The sequence below is a fragment of the Pipra filicauda genome, unplaced genomic scaffold (assembly GCF_003945595.2).
Source record: "Pipra filicauda isolate LSUMZ 115617 unplaced genomic scaffold, ASM394559v2 scaffold363_size724302_pilon, whole genome shotgun sequence".
Lineage (NCBI taxonomy): Eukaryota > Metazoa > Chordata > Aves > Passeriformes > Pipridae > Pipra > Pipra filicauda.
The window spans coordinates 99,024-119,106 of record NW_024104491.1 but is presented as its reverse complement, the minus strand read 5'-3'; the positions used below and the strand labels follow the sequence as shown (position 1 = coordinate 119,106).

Below are 20,083 nucleotides of genomic sequence, written 5' to 3'. Positions count from 1 at the left end.
AATTTGTCAGTCTTAGTTACATAAAGTTCCAAACAGGATTTTCTTAATAGCCTGCAAATCATGCTTATTTTCAAATATAAGCTTGCTTTGGCTTGTCAAACATTAGCAAGCCAAACACCAGAAAACACATTGCACATGAATTACACAGCAAGAAAAACAGAATTCTAACAGCTAAAAATACATAGACATTCACAAGTGCCAGGTCTGTTTGTTATCTATATGTCTTTTGATCACATTAGAAGGAGAAACTGATTCACAGTTCAAGCAACCGGATTTTTCCTTTCTGTTCTTCCTGCCTCCCTTTGAATTTGAATGATAAATTGAAGATGGGAAATTTCATGGATCCTTGTAAGCATACTTTAATTCACCTGGCACGTAATATTTTGTCTAGTGACAATTCCAGTATAGGCGTTCTGATTTCTTTCAATTATTGTGTGATCTTGCACCCCTGCTTAGTTTTTAACTTGATCAGACTTCTATCTAGTGGTAGAGGGGGAGAACTGCATTTCTAGGATGTATTAGATACAGATTGACTATATCTGAAATTAGTTGCCTAGCATTTTATCGTGGCATTATAACTGATTAAATTGATCAGAGGCTCTTAAGTTATACCTTCAAAACTAGAAGGAGAGGATAAGTAGCCTATTCTATTGTATAGGTCAAAAGCAGTAAAACTTGTTGAAGGGAATGATGAAGGAATTTTGAAGCATATTCCTCAGGCAGTAAAAATTGCTAACTATTACACTTAGATTCTGTAGCTAGCATTGATATGGGTCTAATAATTTTGAACTGGACAGAGACTTCCGAATTTGGAAAGAAATATTGGAGGAGTTTTTCTTATTTAGACTTGCCTTTATTAAATGTTTTGTTGTTGTTCAACGTGCACGTTTGTAATGTCAGTTTTGCTCAACATGCACATTAATTTTAAATGTAATTTAAATAAAGGGATGATGGTCCTTTTCTTGTGCTAGAGAGTCATTTTTGAGGTAACTTTGAGATTCTGCAAACAATTCTCTTAACCCCACACCCCCCTTTATCCATTAGAGTTTTCTAAATCAGTGGGAGGTACAAATTATTCTTAAGGAAAAAGAAAGGTAATGTTTCCAATAAGCTAAGGTTTGTAACTAAATTTGTGAGGCTAAAAGCTGTAAAAGCATGTTCCTTGCACAAGTATTTCATGTTATTCTTAGGGGGAAAAAGTGTGAAGTTGTGCTAGGTTTGCATAGTGTTTTTCAATTACTGGAATAAATGCTTAGAATTGTCATGTAAGTAAGAAAAGTAGTAGAGAAAATTGGTGCTGCTGTTAGCATTCATTTCCTCTTGTAAGATATTCCCCTCTCTGAAAGGACATAACTCACCTCCTACCTGGTTTTTGTGGTCATGCAGTCTTTGTTCCTGTTTCCTGTGCGGACAGCAGCGCATGTAACCTGTCAAGTAGTGTCCTCTTCACTCTTAAAGCATGACTATATTTACACCAAATTAAAGCATTTGTAGGTGAACTTACTTCTGCTCACCCTTGTCTTAATACACTTGTAAAAGCCCTCTTGTTATAATTTAGAAATTTAAAAAATTACCAGATTAAGTCCTTCCATTTAATGCATCCCACTGTTTTTAGCTGGTATCCCCATAAACATCTGAACTGATGAGTTAGTTTGTGTGGGAGCAGGAGAAGAGAGAGGAAGGGCAGAGGGAGCATTCCAAGTAGGTGACTGGGGTGATAATGAATTGCACCATCTTTCTGCAATTCTGGAGTCTTTCTGTAAAGCCTTACTGCTCAGTCTCCACTGTAAACTCAAGTCCTTGAGGTGAGCATTTTGTTTTGAAAGATTCTGCTTTGGCAGCTGCCCTTCAACCTGGTGTTGCTGCCCTAGGTAGCTTTTTCCAGCTCAGAATATTCTGTGATTGTTTTTTCTTTTGAAGAAAATAGTGGGAAAGCATATGAAGGGGAATGGATAACCGAAGAAGCACTCATAATCTAGACATGCCATTAGCATTGGCTATTTAATGGAAACGTGTTGGGAACTTGGGAAATTAAGTGGCAGGTAGAAAATGTTAAAATGAAGTTAAGTATGTGTTCTTCAACATTTTCTTTATTCATTTTTATATGGCTTGGAGAAGCAACTAAATTTGAGTACCAAATGAATATGGTTTTAATGTTCCTAATACTAATTTATTTTATATGAGAAATAATCTTGTTAAATCCTTTAAGTGAATCCTTTAAGCCTGACTAAACTTGCTATAATTTTGAAGTATTAATGTGTCAAAAACACTCTGGTTTTACTTCAGCAAGCAGGAAATATTGACCACTTTGATTCACGTGGATGGTGAACATACTGTCACGCACCTGCTCAACACCCATATGATGGTTGTTTTTGTTATTGTCATCCACCTTGATAATTGTCTTTTTGTTTTACATAACAATTTAGAGATGAGATATTTCTACTTCATTTGTGCACAGGCCACAGAAGTTATTGTCTTCAGCAATCTAAGGTCTAAAAAAAAAAATAAATCTCCCAGCCCACTCTCAAGAGGAAACACCATAATAAACATGACTTTCAGAGCATAATTCACAGCTGTAAACTCTTATCAGTCAGGCTTTAAATGGGTTTATCTTCTGGCTAATGACACGAACTTTACTACTTTCATAGGAGAGGTCTTATCACTTGCTTAAATGAGTGTAATTTCAGCTAGCAGAAGTCTCGTGACTACTAGTAGTATTAACATATGACTTATTCCTCTGCTATGATACAATTTAGGGGATTTCCTGTAGTAGTTGCAGGTAGCCTTTTGACTTCCATTTAGTCATCAGTCACTCATAAATCTGTGTTTCAAGAATAGTTGTCAGGACAAATCTCATCATTTGTACATTCTTGTTTAATTAATAAAAAATTGCAAAGCTCTAATGCTGTTTTTCAGACTTAAGCCTTTGGATATAGAGTTTATGAAGCGCCTGCATGAAAAAGTGAATATCATTCCACTTATTGCCAAAGCAGACACACTTACACCTGAGGAATGCCAACAGTTTAAAAAACAGGTGAGTTGAAAAATTAATATTTACAACATAGGATAATTTATTAAGTTGATCCCTATGGAAATGGTGAGATGTAACCTACATGAAAAGTTTAAACCCTGAAGCAATGACTTGAGACAGCAAAGCCAAGTAATTTATATCTCTAGATTTAATTATAATTCTTGGTGAAATAATCTTGTTTTTGTCCTCAGGGCAAGAGATTTCAAGTGTATAGTATGTTTCTTGGCAAGTGAAATAATTCACTACTGAGATAAAAATCAGTAAGGAAGGAAAGGAGCTTTCAAGAGTGAGGTACCTAACAGAAGTTGTGTGTTAAAAAAAATGTATTTAAGAGTATGAGAGTATTATTGATTGTGTTGTGGTATTCACTTTCATGTTGATGCACTGTATTTATTAAAGAGACCTCAGGTATTAGATGAGAATCAGTATACCTACTCAGTCTTGGGCTGTGGTAATGCATTTTAAAGATGGTGAGATAATTGTAACCTCAATACAACTGATGTAGTGTCTTTGTATTTGTAGAATGTATTTGGCATCAGTGTCTGCAAGTGGCTTATGTTTTATTTTCAGCTACATGATCAGAGTAGAAGTAGATTTAAGCTTTTTAGTATTGTATGAAGAGGATGAGGAGGACCCAGAGCAGGACAAGACAAGACAGGAAGTTTGTTTTATTGAACTCTGTCCAGTCCCAGTTTAGAACACAGGTTCTGAAAAGATGTCATTAAGAGCTGTTGTGTGCAAAACTCTTGATTTAAGATTAAAAATCAGAGGACAAAATGAAAGGAAAAAATGGTAGAACACAGAATATTTCTAAATATGTAAGCAACTTTATCATAAGTTGAGGTTAAATAAGGGAGACTTTCCCAAATCAAACTTTGAAAATAAGTCCTTGCATGAATTGGATGCTTATGTTCTTATAAGACTGCAAACTCATGAACCAGAAATATTCCCCAGGGCTTTGCAGTGCAGCTGTCAACTAAATGGTCTAATGTTTTTCCGTTCTTAAATTCTGGAAAACTAATCATCTTGTTTTTAAAAATACCCTTCAGACAAATGAAGCAGCAAAACAGTATGGTCACTTTTTTGATGATGCTGTCAGTTTTTATTAAATTTTTGTTAATACTTGCAAATGTTTTTCAACACAACTAACTGCTAGAGTCAGTCCATCAGTCATAAGCTCTATTAAAAGAGGCAGGTGATCCTGCTTCAAGCAACTGATGCTCAGGTGTGTTAGAAACAGGAAAGGAGTGACAGGAGTAGCTATTGTGGGAACTTAAAGGGGTGAAATATGCCTGCAGTTATCTATTCAAATATTTTATATTTTGAAGGGACTCAATTGCGAGACTAGTCTGAGAACTTAAGTAGGGTTGTATTAGTTTTGCACATTCAGGTAGGATTTCCATTAGGGTAATCTGTTGTTTGTCCCATCATAGAAAACTGGTATTAATTTTTGCCGTCTTTTTATTGGTGGATAATATTCTGTTAGCTGTGTGGCACTGACTCTGATCCTGTCTTCCCCCTGGCTTAAGAAGAGATGGTCATACCAATAACCCATTGGGGTCACCTGGTGGTGTTAAACATGTGCAAGTTTTGTAATGTAACTTAGTCATCTTAATATGCAAGGATCTTACATATCAGACATAAGGAGGGAGAATCGGATTGCAGCAAGAAACATTGAGTTACTACAGATTATGAATTTCTCAAACAGATAACACTTTTCTTTTTAGATAATGAAAGAAATCCAAGAACACAAAATTAAAATATATGAATTTCCAGAAACAGATGATGAAGAAGAAAACAAAATTGTTAAAAAGATAAAGGTAAATTAATTTTCTTTTGAAAAACTGCTTATGGAGTGGCAAGGGGGGTTGAGTGTGAAAAGCATTCTGTCATTAATGATGAGCCCACCAGTATGTGTGGGAGATAGAAATGCAAAGCTGTCCTAAGTGTCACTGTTCCTCAGCAGGGGCAATGAATTACACTATTAAGTCCTCTGTCTAAGTCCTTTGGCTAAAATTCAGAATGAGAGCTTGTTTAATGAACTCTAAAAGATCACTTTTTTAATTTCATGACTATTTGACTTTTATCCACCTACCACTTTTTTTTGGTTCTGAGCTTTGAAGGAGGCCAGGTTTGTCTTTGAGACAGAGGTGTGCAGTGGCATAGAGTATGTGCATTGCAGCTAATAGTTGTCTGGCTGATTGATATACTGAAACCTTAATGGAGATTAATGACTAAAGAAAATCAAAAGGACTGTCAGGCTGTTGAAAGGCTTCTTCCTAGTTTACTCATGTTTTTGGTTTGTTCTTTTATGTCGGAGTCCATGTTGTACATGTTTCTTGAGCCTTGCTTCTGTTTGTTCAGTAGCTTTAACAGCCTGCAAGAGCTTTTAAGTTTTTTTGTTACTGTGGGAATCACCTAGGATAGATAAACACAAATATCACAAATGGAAGATGTCCTGGGACTAAGCCTAGAGGAGAAGAGCAGAATAAAAGCAAAGACAAAAGTCTGAAATACTTAGCTTTGTACTCTGTTCCTTTCAGCCACTTGAAGCTGCTCTTGGCTCCTTTGTTGCTTGATACACTGGAGGCATTCTCGGTTCAACTGAAAACAAGAACTTGAAGTAGTTCTTTGCCAAACCTTTGAAAACTGGATATAAGATCCAGCCAAAGTAACAGTCCTTGTAGCCAGTGGGAATGTGAATTGGTAAATAATTAACTGTGCGATTAAGTAAATAGGAAATGGTTTGCCTGTTGCTTAGCTTACTAAGTAACGTTAATGTCTGTTTCTTAACTAGATTTACAGAATACAACAGTATAAGGAATTTAGAAGGGTGTGTGTGTATATATAAGTCATTAAACTAGGCAGAGGTCAGTAAACATCACTATTCTTGCACTTGGGGTTAGCTGCACAGCAGTGTTATAGCCCCAAGCTAGCTTATGTCAAATTTACACATGGGCATGCTTTCAGTATCTTTTGGCAGTAAAAGTCATACTTTATCTTGTAGGACCGTTTACCTCTTGCTGTGGTAGGTAGTAATACGATCATTGAAGTCAATGGCAAGAGAGTTAGAGGAAGGCAGTACCCATGGGGTGTTGCAGAAGGTAAGGCTTTCTTGTGATTTTTTTTTTTTTTAATCCATTTAAAATTTATTAGCCATTAGTCTATATTTGAAATGTTTGAAATGCTTAATTTGAATGTTATTTGATCTGGAAATTTACTGAATATACCATTTTGTTATTCCAATAATACTGGAACAAAGTAAAGGTTTCAACAATACATAACTTTGCAAGCAGATACCTGTTGAAGCCTCAGTGAGTAGTTATAAAACCTGTAGTGACTTACGGCAGGTAATGCTATGACTTAAATTACAACTGTTTTCTAGCTTTCTCGTGTTAATTTTTTTCATATAAAATATATGTATTCCTTAGATTTTTCTTTCTAGAGGATACGCATTATAAATATTAATTTGACCAGCTCCTCTATCATAAGTTCAGTTTAAAGTTTCTGGAAGAATTTGGTTTTTTCCTAAAACATCTGAGTGTTAATTGCTGGGGAAGGTCCCTGGTAATGAATAGAATACCTTTTTTTTTTTTTAATTTATTTAGAACTTACTTTCTATTGCTATAGAGACTTGAAGGTAACTGCATGCTCTTCTGGTAACCATTTCTTGTGCTTTAATGCCATTCACATATTTCAAATGGCAAGACTTGCACCATGCTCTGCAGCGAGACAATCACTATTAAACTGCTTCTCCATGATCATTGAATTTTTTCCTTGTGATGTGCATGTGTTGGATAAAGAGAATATTTTTATTTTCCTCATTATTTCTGCCTTCCAAGGGCAATGGACTATAAATTGGATGCAGTGTAAAATAGACAAAAAAAACCCCAACCAACAAGCAGTGTATGGACCAATGCTTTAAAGAGAAATGCTGTAACACTTTGAAGTGCATGTCTGGCAGGAAATGAGGTTTGGCAGAAAGTAAAAACCAGCTGCACCAGAGAGGATCAAGCTTTATTTAAAGCTCTTGCGTTGGCATTTGGAGATGTACAAAATGGTGCTGCTTTTCTTTATTTTAAAACAAATCTGTTAAAGGCTTCATGTTCATGATTGTAGAACTTTGGGACGGGAAGAGCTAGCCTAACTAAAAGCAACCTCTTTAAGTGGCTTTCAGTCTGTCAGCCAAGGACAGAATACTCAGAAATGATGCTTTTTTGGAAGTATGACTTCATTTACTATCTGAGCGGAATTTACCAGTCTGTAAAACCATGGTGTGGAGTGCAGATACAAGACAAACACACACAGAGTCTATGTTCTGCACTTTTCTATGGGATTCACTGAACTTACTTGGGCTATTTGAATTCCTTCTTCCTGTTTTTTCCCTTCCTTCCCATGAAAATGTATGTCTTTACTTCAGGGACACATTGGAAACCTGCCTTGTGCCTTTCTTTTGTGTGTGCTTTTCTATGTTGCCTTCCCTGTCTGCACACCAGAGAGTTCTGGGGGTGCGCATTTTTCCCCAGTGTCATTTCATTATCTATCAAGGAAATGCCACTCAGAATCAGCCTCTTCTACATTACTAGGGTGATAGGCACAGTGGAATAGGTGGCATCTAATGACAGCTGCCCATTCTCTCTTGATGTGTAGGTAGGTGCATCAAATTAAATTCACAACCTTCCTTTCCTTAGTTAATAAAGAACTAAATCCACATAAAAATTAAAATGAAGACTTCTACAACTCATTTAGTGGGGAAGGGGGAAATAGATTGCATTAAGTCTGTCTTTTAAAGGGTTTTGGATATAGCTGGATCTAGACTGGGGTCTACAGTTAGTGTCTGATCCTTAGACAACTGTGCTGGCAGGGCCTCCAAAGGATCAAAAAGTTAAACTGACAAAACTGTGTTTCTGTTATGGTAGCTTATTCTGCTGTACTGACTCAGAGAAGAGTTTGTCAGTGTGGCTCAGGGGAGCATAGGAACTCTGCTAGTAAGATACTGTTAACATGTTTTTTCAGTAAGGAAAGGCTGGAAGTAATCTATTGTTGGAATGAATGTAGATGAATGACATCTTACCTCTATAAGGCACGTATTTTGGTTGGCATCTCAACAAAAGTTTACTTTTTTTTGCAGTTGAAAATGGTGAACACTGTGACTTCACAATTCTGAGGAACATGTTGATAAGGTAAGTAACTTACAGGTAACATTAACACTGTCTGGTATGTCTGAGAGCTTGGGAAGTCATATATTGGAGAGAAAAGGATTTGAGATACTGAGTTCATGTTAATCCCCGTATTTTTAATTGTAAACAGTATCTTACACTTTATGATACCTTGTTTATCGACATATTTGCAAGCAATAGTGTTGGTAAGGTGTTTTTTTTTTGTAATAGTTCTCTTTACTTTGTGATTGCTTGTTCTTGAAAACTGTGATAAACTATAGGAAACTGAGTTGTCTGTTAGTGCTGATGTGTGCTTAGTTGTAGAGATGTGTACTTACTTGTAGGCATTTTTCAAAATATTTGCAGTGCTGCAGTTGTCTACAGCAAGACTGCCTGTGCTTCGCTGTGTTAGGTGCCAAGTCCTATACTCACACCAGTTCACTAGGTGACATCTGCTGCAACAACTCTGAGTTTGATTATTAAGTTTTTATTTTCTCCAGGCTGACAATGGAAAATCACGAAAGGAAGCTCATGCTTGTAAATTAATCTTTAACTTTACATTTAGCTTTTGTAAACTTTAAAGATAGCAACTAGGAAGTTTTGGCTTGTCGTTTGCCTGACATGCTTTTTCTCACCTACTACAGTAGTAATACACAGTTTTCACATCTGTCCTGACAGCTCTAATTTGATTGTTGGAATGACAACATTGTGTGGAATGGGACATTAATGGAGGGATGTAATTTAATTAAGTCAATCTCCAAAATGAACATGGACTGATTTTTCAGATAGTATTTTGTATTAGTGCACTAATCTGATAAATTACCCTTATTGACAGAACTCATATGCAGGACCTGAAGGATGTCACTAACAATGTACATTATGAGAACTACAGAAGCAGAAAACTGGCAGCTGTTACATACAACGGTGTTGACAACAACAAAAATAAAGGGCAGCTAACAAAGTAAGTTCCTGTTAAGGTTGTATTGCACTTTAATATTTTTACTCTGCTTTTTTGGTTGTTTGCTTTTGTGAACATGTGGTGTGATTTTTGGTTTTGGGGTTTTTGGGGAGAGGTGGTGGTGGTTTTGTTTGTAAATAGCCTCCAGTCAGTTGCCTCTTCACTGTGTGTGAACGCTGTAGGCCTCTTGTTTAATTACAATCGGGGGGTTTTTTTCTGTTTCACTAGGGTTTATGCTAGTTTAACTGAATGTGTTAAATACTGGCTTTTAGTTAGATTCAGTTCTGAAGAGAATCCTTACATTTACTCTTGCAGTTTTATTTCACTGGTACTTACTGCAAAGTTTTTGTACATTAGTGTTTCTATTTTGGTTTATATGCTACTTTTGGGATTATTGGGTTTTTTGCATGAATTATCCATGCTCTTTGTTAGGGATGTCTTTGAGAAGAATGGGTTAATATTTGTTTGGAAACTTTGAAAATCCAGACCTGCTACTGTCATCTTTGAAATGCTGCTCTGGCTACTTATATGGCTGCTTATCATGTCAGGGAAATTATTGCAGCATCATTATCTTTTGTGAGAAGAGTTACAGTGCAGCATTTTGGAGCTTTTGTTGCTGTTTTTTTTAACTCTTGTCATTTTAATTACCTCCGACAGCAAGTTATTTGCCAACCTAATGAAGTTATTGGAAGTTTTAGAAGTGGACTCTACTGTCTTCTGCATTGCATTCTGCTGTTTAAGAACAGCTACATTCTTAAGTATTTTACCTGCTCTGCATGCACTAATTGCATCAAAGTAACTAGTTGTTAAATAATTAATAATTAGTGATATTCTTACCTTTTGTACTATATTTAAGTACAAATTTCTCAATCAAAATATAGGGTACTATTCTTTTCAGCTAATGGTATGCAAAATTACAGCTGTTCTTCCTGAAAAAGATTCCTGAAATTAAGTGGCAATATCTGCTATTTCCATTCATATGGCAGCTACAAAGCCATTTTTCACTAAAGTGTCTATTTTACACCATCTTAATGCTTTGAATGTGGCTGTGAGGGAATGGTTTAAGTGAACATGATTTAGTTTCATCTAGTGTGAGACTACATGAGACTTCCCTGCTCAGCACTGACAAAAAATTTAATAGTTTATGTCAGTTATATCAACTCTTCAGAAGTGTACTTGAATTTAGGTAAAGTTTATCAAGTCTTAAAAAGATTACTTTGCAAATATGTGTATCCATAACACTGTGGTTACTACTTCTTACTGTCATGGTTTTTGCCATCCTATTATCCCTCACTCATATCTCAAGGCTTCTGAGTACACAGAGCAAGTATCTCAGGTGATAATGTAGTAACAGTAGTGCAGAATAGAAAATTCTCTATTTTCTTCAGGACTTCTAACTTGCTATTACTATGCTTTTTACTGTACTGTGATTTGCTATTACTGTACTGAAAAGTGAAACCTTTTTTTTTCCCATTGTCATTTGGGTTATCAAAGGAAGTTGTTTAGATTTTTTTGCGTGTGTGTGTGTTAATACTGGGGGGGGGTTTATATACCTTTCAAAATCTTAATGTTTTCCTTAGACTTTTAAAAATCTGAATTTTGGTGACAACACTTTCACCATTTTTTGTTGTGTGCCTGCTTAGATTGGTGTTAGTCTGCATCTACATACTCAGTCTGGCATTGAAATAAGGACTGGTTATTCTGCATTCTTAAAAATTTTACAATTATTTTTTTATTCCTGTATTGCAGACATAGCAAGATGTTATTTTATACAAAAATGCATCTGCGAGTAGGTTTCAAAACTCTTTTTGCAATCTTCAGTCCCCCTGCCCCAGTCAGTTGCTGCTTAACATTGCTGATACTTCCTTTTGAGGAAGTATGCACGAAGAGGATCTAGAGGATCTAGAATTACTGTGCTTTCTGAAGCATGCTTACCTTGCATCTCCTGCCACCTCAGATCACTGTGCTGTCCCACCTGAGTATTTCCAGGTGACCATGCTTTCTGGAACAATTTTCTCCTTTAGAAATCTGTTGCTCAGAGCATTGCAGTAGTGCAGCTCAGAGATGAATAAATACAACTGGTGCTCTTTGCTATCAATTTTTGGGTTTGGGGTTTTTTCCAAGCGAGTTTTTGCAGTTTGTTTGATTCAGCCATCTGAAAGGTGGTAAAACCTCTTTTAAATCTGTAAGGAATATTTTGAACCTTTTTCTAGAGTTTGTTTCCTGAAACATAGGATGACTTAATAAGTAAATACATAAAATTCTTGAATGCATGTACTGGGTATGAGTCAGCTGATGCTATTCTTGCCTTGTTACATTATCCATATGTTGAGTTGCAGCAATTTTTTTAAGCTTTAACATGCTTTTTTTGGCTTCAATGTTTTTTGTGGATTTCAATCTAGAATAGTTGAAGTTGAATAGAAGGAATTTTCCTACTAACCATCCCCCTGAAAATTCAGGGGGATGAACAGATATTAACAGTTTATCTGTGCCTCCCCTCAGGACTTTTACGCTTGCCTGCTTGCCTTTTGAAAGTGTCTGTGTCTCAAAATGGGGCAATATTTGACTTGTCTTCTGGGAATCTGATTGTTTCATGGGAGACAGATCCTGTATCTCTGTGTGAGAACGGAGACATGCTCTGATGCTGTCTGGTGGTATTACAAGCATATGGTTAAACACAGATATAACTAACCTCTGGCTCTGGAAATTCCTAAGCAGCTGTTTATTGGAAACTGGGAGGGTAGGCATAAGAGGAGATATACATGCAGTGGTGCTTGTAGTTTTCCAAAGGTTTCTCCTGCTGGCAGCTGTTCTGAATTGACCTTTTGTACCTTTAAAACAGCTGTATTTTTATGATCTTAATAGATCTTAGTTTTTCATGCAGCTGTTAACATATTTCTTTGAACAAAAATGCACACATGAAAACAAATAGAAGTATGTGCTACAAGTTTTAATAATACTGTGTAGATAAATTGAAACAGTGTTTTTTTCTGTCCAGTTAATAATTTTATCTCTGATTTGTCTCCTTTGGTTTGGCGAAACTCTGCTGTTCTGTAAGTAACTTGTTAACCTAAGAGCAGTCCAGAGCATGTATTTTCCATGTTTATATAGGGTTTTTTGTATTTTAGGTTTAGTCTGATTTTTTCAAATTTTCAACATAATCCCAACAATTCAAAAAATAAAATAAAATGTCAAGGGTAGTCTTCACATATGTGGATAACTTGTCTCTTTAAACTTTGTTGTAATTGTCATTTCACACATGTACTATGTGACGTGAGAAAATGGCATTTGGTCTGAAATTTAAAAGTTATAATTTGAGAAGTCTTTTTCGTTTGCTGTATGAAGCTGCTATCTTCAGTGGGTTTAAAAGTCAAGTCTTATTTTGTACATCATAAAGATGTGCCTTATCCATCTACTCATCTGTTCAATGCAGGGTAACAAATACACAATGCTCAGGTCCTTCTGACTGCTAAGCCCAGGCTACTTCTAGCTCCTTTTGCCTGTATTTTTAGCGAATTTCGTGAAATGGTTCCAATGTTATAAGCCCATCTCACAGGATGGTGAGACTTAATATCAGAGCTTGTTTTTTCAGCCCTTTTTTCCCCTCCCGCGGCATCAGTGCTGCGCTGAGCCGAGGCACGCTGGGTGAAGCATCCCGGTGCCCTGGGGAGGTGACTGCAGCCGAGCCGGCCCGAGCCGCCGCTGAGACCTCTGCTGGCCGTGCGATCCAAGTGCTCTTCCTGCTGCACCAGAACATTCCCGGGGGCTCAATACAGTGTCCTCTGCTAGCTGACAAATTCTAAATGAAGAGATAAGCCTCGAGATGGCATTGGTTTCCGAAAACTTGTGTAGAGCAAGTGGTTGTTCATGTAACTAAAATATTTAAAATCACTCTAAAAACATAGATATTCTAAGGAAACTAATTCTGAAAGCATCTGCACATCAAACCTGTGTTAATATTGACATGGTATAGTGGTTAACTGACTGAACTTGAAATAAATGTAGCAAGCTTTAACTAACAGTCTTTCCTTTTAGTATGAAAAATTTGCTTTCTGGGGAGCACATAATTAGCTTTAGGAATCTATTATTAATGAATTTACTTTTTAAATTATTGCTTTTTGTTTTTGTGGTTTTATTTAAGCATGCTAAGCTAAGCCTCTGTATTTTTTGTTTTTTAGATTTGACACAGTTGAAGGCATGTAAGTGGTCATTTAAATTTTTCCAAACAACGTAAAGACAAAAATTCTATAAACACAAAAAGGATTTAACTGTTTAATGTTTCAAATTTAAAACAGTTTCCTGTTATCCCGCTCTTGGCATTGTTTTTTTCCCCTAGCAGTTGGTTTGGTTTTTTTTTTCTAAAGCTCTGCTATTGTAAACTTTAGGAATTTATAAATACTTTCAGTGGCAAATATCTCTGTAAAAACCCATCCTCTTTAGAAACTTTCTGGCTAAGACTCAAGACAAATTTGGTCAAATTTCAAAAATCAGTAGAAGTGCATAAATTGTGTAATTCCACCAGTTTCTATCCATAGCTCCATCATCTTTATATAGAATTAGTGGAATTTTCATCTTTATCTGTAAATTTACAACTTTTTATTGAATTGGGGATTTAGTAACTTAAATCTTTTCTGACTGTGATTTTATCTTATTACTGGCTTGCAGAGGTTCCACTTGGGGCATATCTAGAATAATTTTTATCTTTTGAAGAATAACTTAGAGGGCTGTTTTAGCACACATCGTCCTTAATCAGTTCAATGTTTTACATCTTTGTTTAGTGGTTTGTTTGGGTTTTTTTGCTTCAGCTCTTTTTTTTTGTTTTGTTTTGTTTTGTTTTTTATTTGTTTGTTGGTTTGTTTTGTTTAAGTCCCTTGTATAATTTGTTTCCTGAAATACAGGGTGATATGCTTCTACCCATGTCACATACCTCGGACCTAATAAAAACAGTCGTGACTGTGTTGTAAAGCTCTCAGCTGTAACTGCTTGCTTGTTAGTTCATCAAATTTTCTGTGCAGACTGATTTTTTTTTTTTACCGCCTTCTCAAATACAACTTGTGTGACATCCCCATTAGATTAAGTTGTAAATCAAAGGACAGTTCTGCTCCCCTTTCAAGTCAAGACTGCACCAATGATTCCTCAGTATTCAGTCTACTTCCTAGATTAATTTTTGAAGAGCAGATACATTTGAGAACTTTACACTTCTAAAAGATAACAAGAGGAAAATAGTCTTGTTTTGACAGCTGCTTAGCTTCCACAAGTACTGCTATTTACCTCTTCCTTCACTTCCTTATTATTTTTCTGTATTATTCTACTTCACCTGTGTATAACCATTAATTTTTTCCTGGAAAAGATTGCTAGCACTGGCCTTTTGAAGGACTAAAGTAAAAATTAGTCTGAGGATCAGACTAATTCAGTGCTGTATATTGTACAGCATCTAACTCATAAGTCCAGGCTTCGCAAATATTAGTTCAGATTCTGTTTAATTTTATTTTTTAATGGAAATGCCATTTTCTTCCTCCTCACCCCCACCAGTTTTTAACTTTAAAATACTGATGTTTGAGAAAGAAATTGTGTGGGCTCGACTTGATATGGCATTGCTTACTTTCACTGTATGGCTAGTTGGTGAAAATGGGTGAGCAGAAAGGATAAAATGAGCCAATAATAGTCAAACTAAATCTTGGCTATGCTTGATATGAAACTTCCATTCCTTTAAGAATGAGTCGCAAATTCTGAATCAAAAAAGATATTGCTAATTATGTTTCAGTCCTCATTGGAAATTAGTCAAAACTTTTCTCCCTTTAAAATGCCTTTTCTCCACGATTTGAATCAGAACAGGGCTTTTTTTTGTTTGTTTTGTTGGTCTGTTGTTTTTTTTTAAGAAATGAAAACAAAAATCTTATTTTTAATAGGGCTTAGGCTTGCCACCTCCATTTACAATTTGCTGGTCTGACTGACTTTTGCATACATTACAGTAGATATCGTCTGCTGGTTGGTTGTAACAGTTCTAAATATATTCAGTTCTTCATTTTTACCAACACCGTAGTTAAAACTTTGCCATTTTAAGCTGTACATACTCAAAACTGAAACAAGAGGCCAGTGATTTGTTTTGATTGCTCTTTGTTGAACAGCATAGTCTTACAAGACTCTATGTAGCAATCATCACTAGATCATAATCATCCTGTTTTATTCAGTACTTAATGTGAAACTTGCTATTTAAAACCCATATCAGCATAACATGGATAGCAGGCTTATACAGCTTTCAAAATTCAGTAGAATCCAGAAAGTGGTTACCATAAAGTGTGTGGAAAAATTAAAAATAATGTACATTATTTTTATACATAAAGTTTATTAGTAGCTTTTTAAAGGAAAATCTTCCAACTAACACTTGGGTAAAATACTTATGTTCAGTTGCCCAAACCTTTTTCGTGAAGCTGATACCTCTTCAAAACCATGACCACAGTTAACATTACATAATTGTAATGTTAACTTACTCTTGGGCTCACTTGGAACAGTGAAGATTTAGAGAGAAAATGGGACTTTAGTCTGCAGTGCTCTTAATTTTTTATTATGTCCATTAATTTTTGTATATATTTGAATGGGAAAGAACAAGACGCCTGAAGATCACTTGGAAGATGCTAATTTTTGTGGTTCTTGTTGTAATATTGATTTCCTCTATTCCCATCAGCAGGTGGTTCTACAGATAGAAAGTCAAGAGTTTCTGTTAACTTAGATGTAATGTGAATCAAATATGGGGGAGAAAAGGATACTGTATGAGATGTCTTTATGAGTAAATCTTAATTAAACAGTTAAAATAATAATGCAAATTGAATTTAAACTAGCAGTGCCTACACCGACGTATTTATTTTAATGCTTCAGCATTTTTATCTTGCTTTTTCCAGATACCCTAGTGTAACAGACAGGGAAAAAAGTTCTTATTCACTAACTCCTTCTTCTGGATTTATGGCAGGAGCCCATTGGCACAGATGGAGGAGGAAAGGAGGGAGCATGTAGCCAAAATGAAAAAAATGGAAATGGAAATGGAACAGGTGTTTGAGATGAAAGTCAAAGAAAAAGTTCAGAAACTGAAGGACTCTGAAGCTGAGGTAATCAAAATGTCTTAAACCCCAACATGTGTGAGGCTGTACAAGTGTAGAGGTAGCACGTTTTACCAAGACTTTCCAACATAATTCATTCCATAGTTGGATTTTATGTGTAAAGACAAACAACACAATTTTTCTTTCTCAGCTTGTTATCTTTGCTGAAATGGTGTAAACGTGAACTTAAAATATAATTTTAATGTTCACATACATTCTATTTTTATTTTCACAGTCATAGTATGTTAAAATACTCTTTAACTTTCTTACCTTCTTCTTCTCCCTTTTCTTTGAAATATTTTGGGACTATTTTATGCCATGTGATTTTAAAAAGTCTTGAGACTTTTAGGGCTTACATAAGCTAATGTAGTAATGATCACTTGCTGTGCATATTGCAAAAGCATTTCAGGAATTGGATATGATATTTATAAGGCATTATTTAAATGAGAATTACTAGGCTAAGGAAGAGTCAGGGCTATGTTTTTGTTACTGTTCTGGTTATCATTTGAACAAATTTAATGGATATTTAATTTCTGTCATCTTCAGGTGAAGTCCTCACAGTGAAGCTTTTTTTACAGATTTCAAGGGACCCTGAAAGATCTTTTCAAGGGACTATTATAAGTAGAAGTTTAAGTAAAACTAATTTCCTAATTTTTGAGAAAGCAGCTTCTCACAAGAATCCTAATAGAGAAGTTCAGAACTGCTGAAGTTCCTAAAGAAAGTTTGGCTCTAAATTTGAGGAAAAGTGAGGAAACTTGGAAGAGTAGTTGAAATGCTTGGCAGCCTAGGTACTGTAAGGAGCCAAGGCATACTGGATCAGAGGGGAAAAAAAATCAGTCTAATTTTTTTTCTCCTTTTTTTTGAGAACTAAATAGATAAGGATATAAATGCTAAGATACACCAGTCAGCAATTTAAGGATTTTAAAGCTAGATATTTTATCTGGGTCATGGTTTTTGTAGTAACTGGATTTATCCTTCCTCAATTTCTGTCTCGAATCTTTCTGAACCTACTTATACTTCTGGCCTCCACACTCTCCTTGTTATATGAAAAACAAACAAAAATATTTCTGGTTTTCATGTACTATCTCATGACTTTTTGACTGAGTGTATCCTGTGATACCAATTTTTAAATGTCCATTCAATTCATTCCTTTTTTTTTCCTTCACTATTTATGGCTTCATAAACTTCTGTTGTATTTATCTAAATGTAGAAAATTAGGCAATAGACACTGCTGAGTATAGAGCATGTAAAAAAAAAATGTAGAAAAGGAAATATGTTTTTGGGGTATTTTCTGTTAACTGTAAAATGAAGCTACGGGATTAACACTCCTTTGGTTTCTGTTATTGGCAGTACCTATGACCTTAGAGTTTTTAGTCTGAGTCACTTTCTCTGAAGAAAAAATATACTGCATTTTCTTGCATTTATAAGTATCGTTGCCGATCTTTGTTATTGCAGCTCCAAAAGTTGCAGTGTTTTCTGCACCTAATTCTGTTCATTGCTTCCTATAGCTGCAGCGACGCCATGAACAAATGAAAAAGAATTTGGAGGCACAACACAAAGAATTAGAGGAAAAGCGTCGCCAGTTTGAGGACGAGAAAGCAAACTGGGAAGCTCAACAACGTATTTTGGAACAACAGAATTCTTCCAGGTAAATTGGAGTCTTGTCCTGCAGTTGAAAGTAAAAGTTCTGTAGCTTTCTGCTAAAAGGCAGTTTCTGAGACAATAATGGTCCATGGCCATTGACCACTGTGGAAGTGTCACTTAAAAGCCAAGAAAAATCATGAGCTGCTTTTAGCTACAAAGGAGCATATATCAGCAGTATTGGGAAGATTATTAGCTTCTAAAGCAGATTTTAATCTGCAAAAATGTATCCACACACAACTACATCTATGTAAAAAAAAAAAGTCTATATTTGAAAGCTACATTGCATCAGACTTCTTAGGGATGCAGAATTAAAGTTTTGAGAATTAAAATGTTTAATTCCTCTAGTCCTTGGAAGGGAAAATCTGGTGATCACTGCATTGCTTGACTCACACAGTGCAAGGACTGTGTACATAACAAGGTTCATACGTTGTGTTGCAACCAATTAAGCTTTATAAAATGCATGTTTTAAAAGTTGACTATTAGTAATTTTAAAAAAATCAGAACATGCATGCATTATTTAACAAACTTTTTTTTTTTTAAATGTCATTTTAGAACCTTGGAAAAGAATAAGAAGAAAGGGAAGATATTTTAAATGCATCATTTTGACCACCAGTTATGTATTAGTTGCCAATATGCCAGCCTGGACATCAGTGTTTGTTGGATCCGTTTGACCAATTTTGCACCAGTTGTATCCATAGTAATGGATTTAACAGCATGACAAATTTTTGTTAATTTTGATGGAGAATGAGATGCCTTGAATTGTCTAGGGTGTTGTGTACTTGGAAAAATAACAGCTCTAAGTACCTTTTTTAACTTTTTTTTTTTTTCAACAGGTGTCATTTTAATGCAAAAGAAAACATTTTACTGTTGTACAATCATGTTCTGGTGGTTTAACGGTTTACAGGATATTAAAAAATGCAGGACTCTAGACGGTTTTTAGTGAGGATAAATTGCCATAATATGATGCAAACAATGCTTCTCTATTATTATTATACATGAATTCCATTCAGTGCAGCATATACAATAATGTAATTTAGTCTAACACAGTTGACCCTATTTTTGACACTTCCATTGTTTAAAAGGACACATGGAAAAACAGAAGTTGTAAGCTTACAGTGCACCTAAGCTTTTTATAACAACCCTTTTATGTTTTGGATTCTTTAAATATATGCTATTCTCATTTAGTAACTTCTTTAGCCAGAAGGATCTCATTACTGCTTCATTTTTTGTAATAACATTTAATTTAGATATTTTTCCATATATTGGCCCTCCTAAATAGAATATAGCTTCTTTCATATGGTAGGAACCAGTGAGTAAAACTTTCCTTTAACTCCCTTTTTACATTTTATGGTAAGTAGCAGGAAAACGCATTTATAGGTCATTTCTAGGCAAAATTGTGGAGTTAACTACCAACCTGTTTCTACCTGTGTGCAGTCTTTCTTTATTTTACTAGAAATGGGAAAATGGCCTCGAGAAAAAATCACCATTTTGCATTTAGCTGTATTCATATACTGCATTTCTGTATTTTTGTTTGTATTGTAAAAAGTTACATAATAAACAATGTTGTGATGTAACATGCTGCTGCGTCAGAAATTTTAACGGACTTGAACAGCTGAATACTTCCCTGGGAAATGTTTGAACTTTCTCTCTTCTGTCTGGGCTTGACTGACCCGTGTCTTTGATTCGTCTGAGGAATTACTTAAATGTGTAGAAAACCCCGTTTCCGTGGCCGTGCTCTGACTTGGCAAAACACGTGTATCTGTCATGCCCAGGAGAGGGCACCAAGCGTCGGCAAACCCTGCGCTGTGTCCCACCGGCTCCCCTTCTGGCAGTCCTGCTTTTCACACTGTCTTTTACGGCTTCTGCAAGCATTTATGAGGATCTAGTGAGGTGGGTGTGTAACAACACATTTGCAGCCTCTTCGGGTATTTCTGTTGGGTTAACTGTATCAATTCTGATAAATGCAATAGCTAGGAAGTTGATCGTTAAAATACACCCTGTAAGTTGTTAAAAAGTTGACGGGGATTTCTTATGTCTGCCTGTGGAATAATGAAGAATGTCTAATTTTTTTCAGATGTCCCTTGTGTTATCCCTGCTGTCAGTCTGTTTCTGCTCATTTTTATTTTACCTGAGTTATGCTTACAGAAATGTGATTTATTCATCTAGCTTCCCAAAGAAACGAAGGCATTTTCAGTCG

At 35.6% G+C, this 20,083-nt stretch overlaps 1 protein-coding gene across 2 annotated transcripts in view; it reads left to right on the top strand.

Annotated features, from left to right (window-relative positions):
• SEPTIN7 (septin 7) overlaps nt 1-19,460 on the top strand; it is a 78,633-nt gene extending 59,173 nt beyond the window's left edge. For both annotated transcript variants that reach the window (XM_027729088.2, XM_039384603.1), the window contains exons 7-14: nt 2,917-3,034; nt 4,759-4,851; nt 6,039-6,135; nt 8,163-8,214; nt 9,026-9,151; nt 16,116-16,251; nt 17,751-17,890; nt 18,439-19,460. In XM_027729088.2, the coding sequence (XP_027584889.1) occupies nt 2,917-3,034; nt 4,759-4,851; nt 6,039-6,135; nt 8,163-8,214; nt 9,026-9,151; nt 16,116-16,251; nt 17,751-17,890; nt 18,439-18,478 (802 nt within the window). In that variant the 3' untranslated portion in view covers nt 18,479-19,460. The remainder of the gene's footprint in view (nt 1-2,916; nt 3,035-4,758; nt 4,852-6,038; nt 6,136-8,162; nt 8,215-9,025; nt 9,152-16,115; nt 16,252-17,750; nt 17,891-18,438) is intronic.
• The last annotated feature ends 623 nt before the right edge of the window (nt 19,461-20,083 follow it).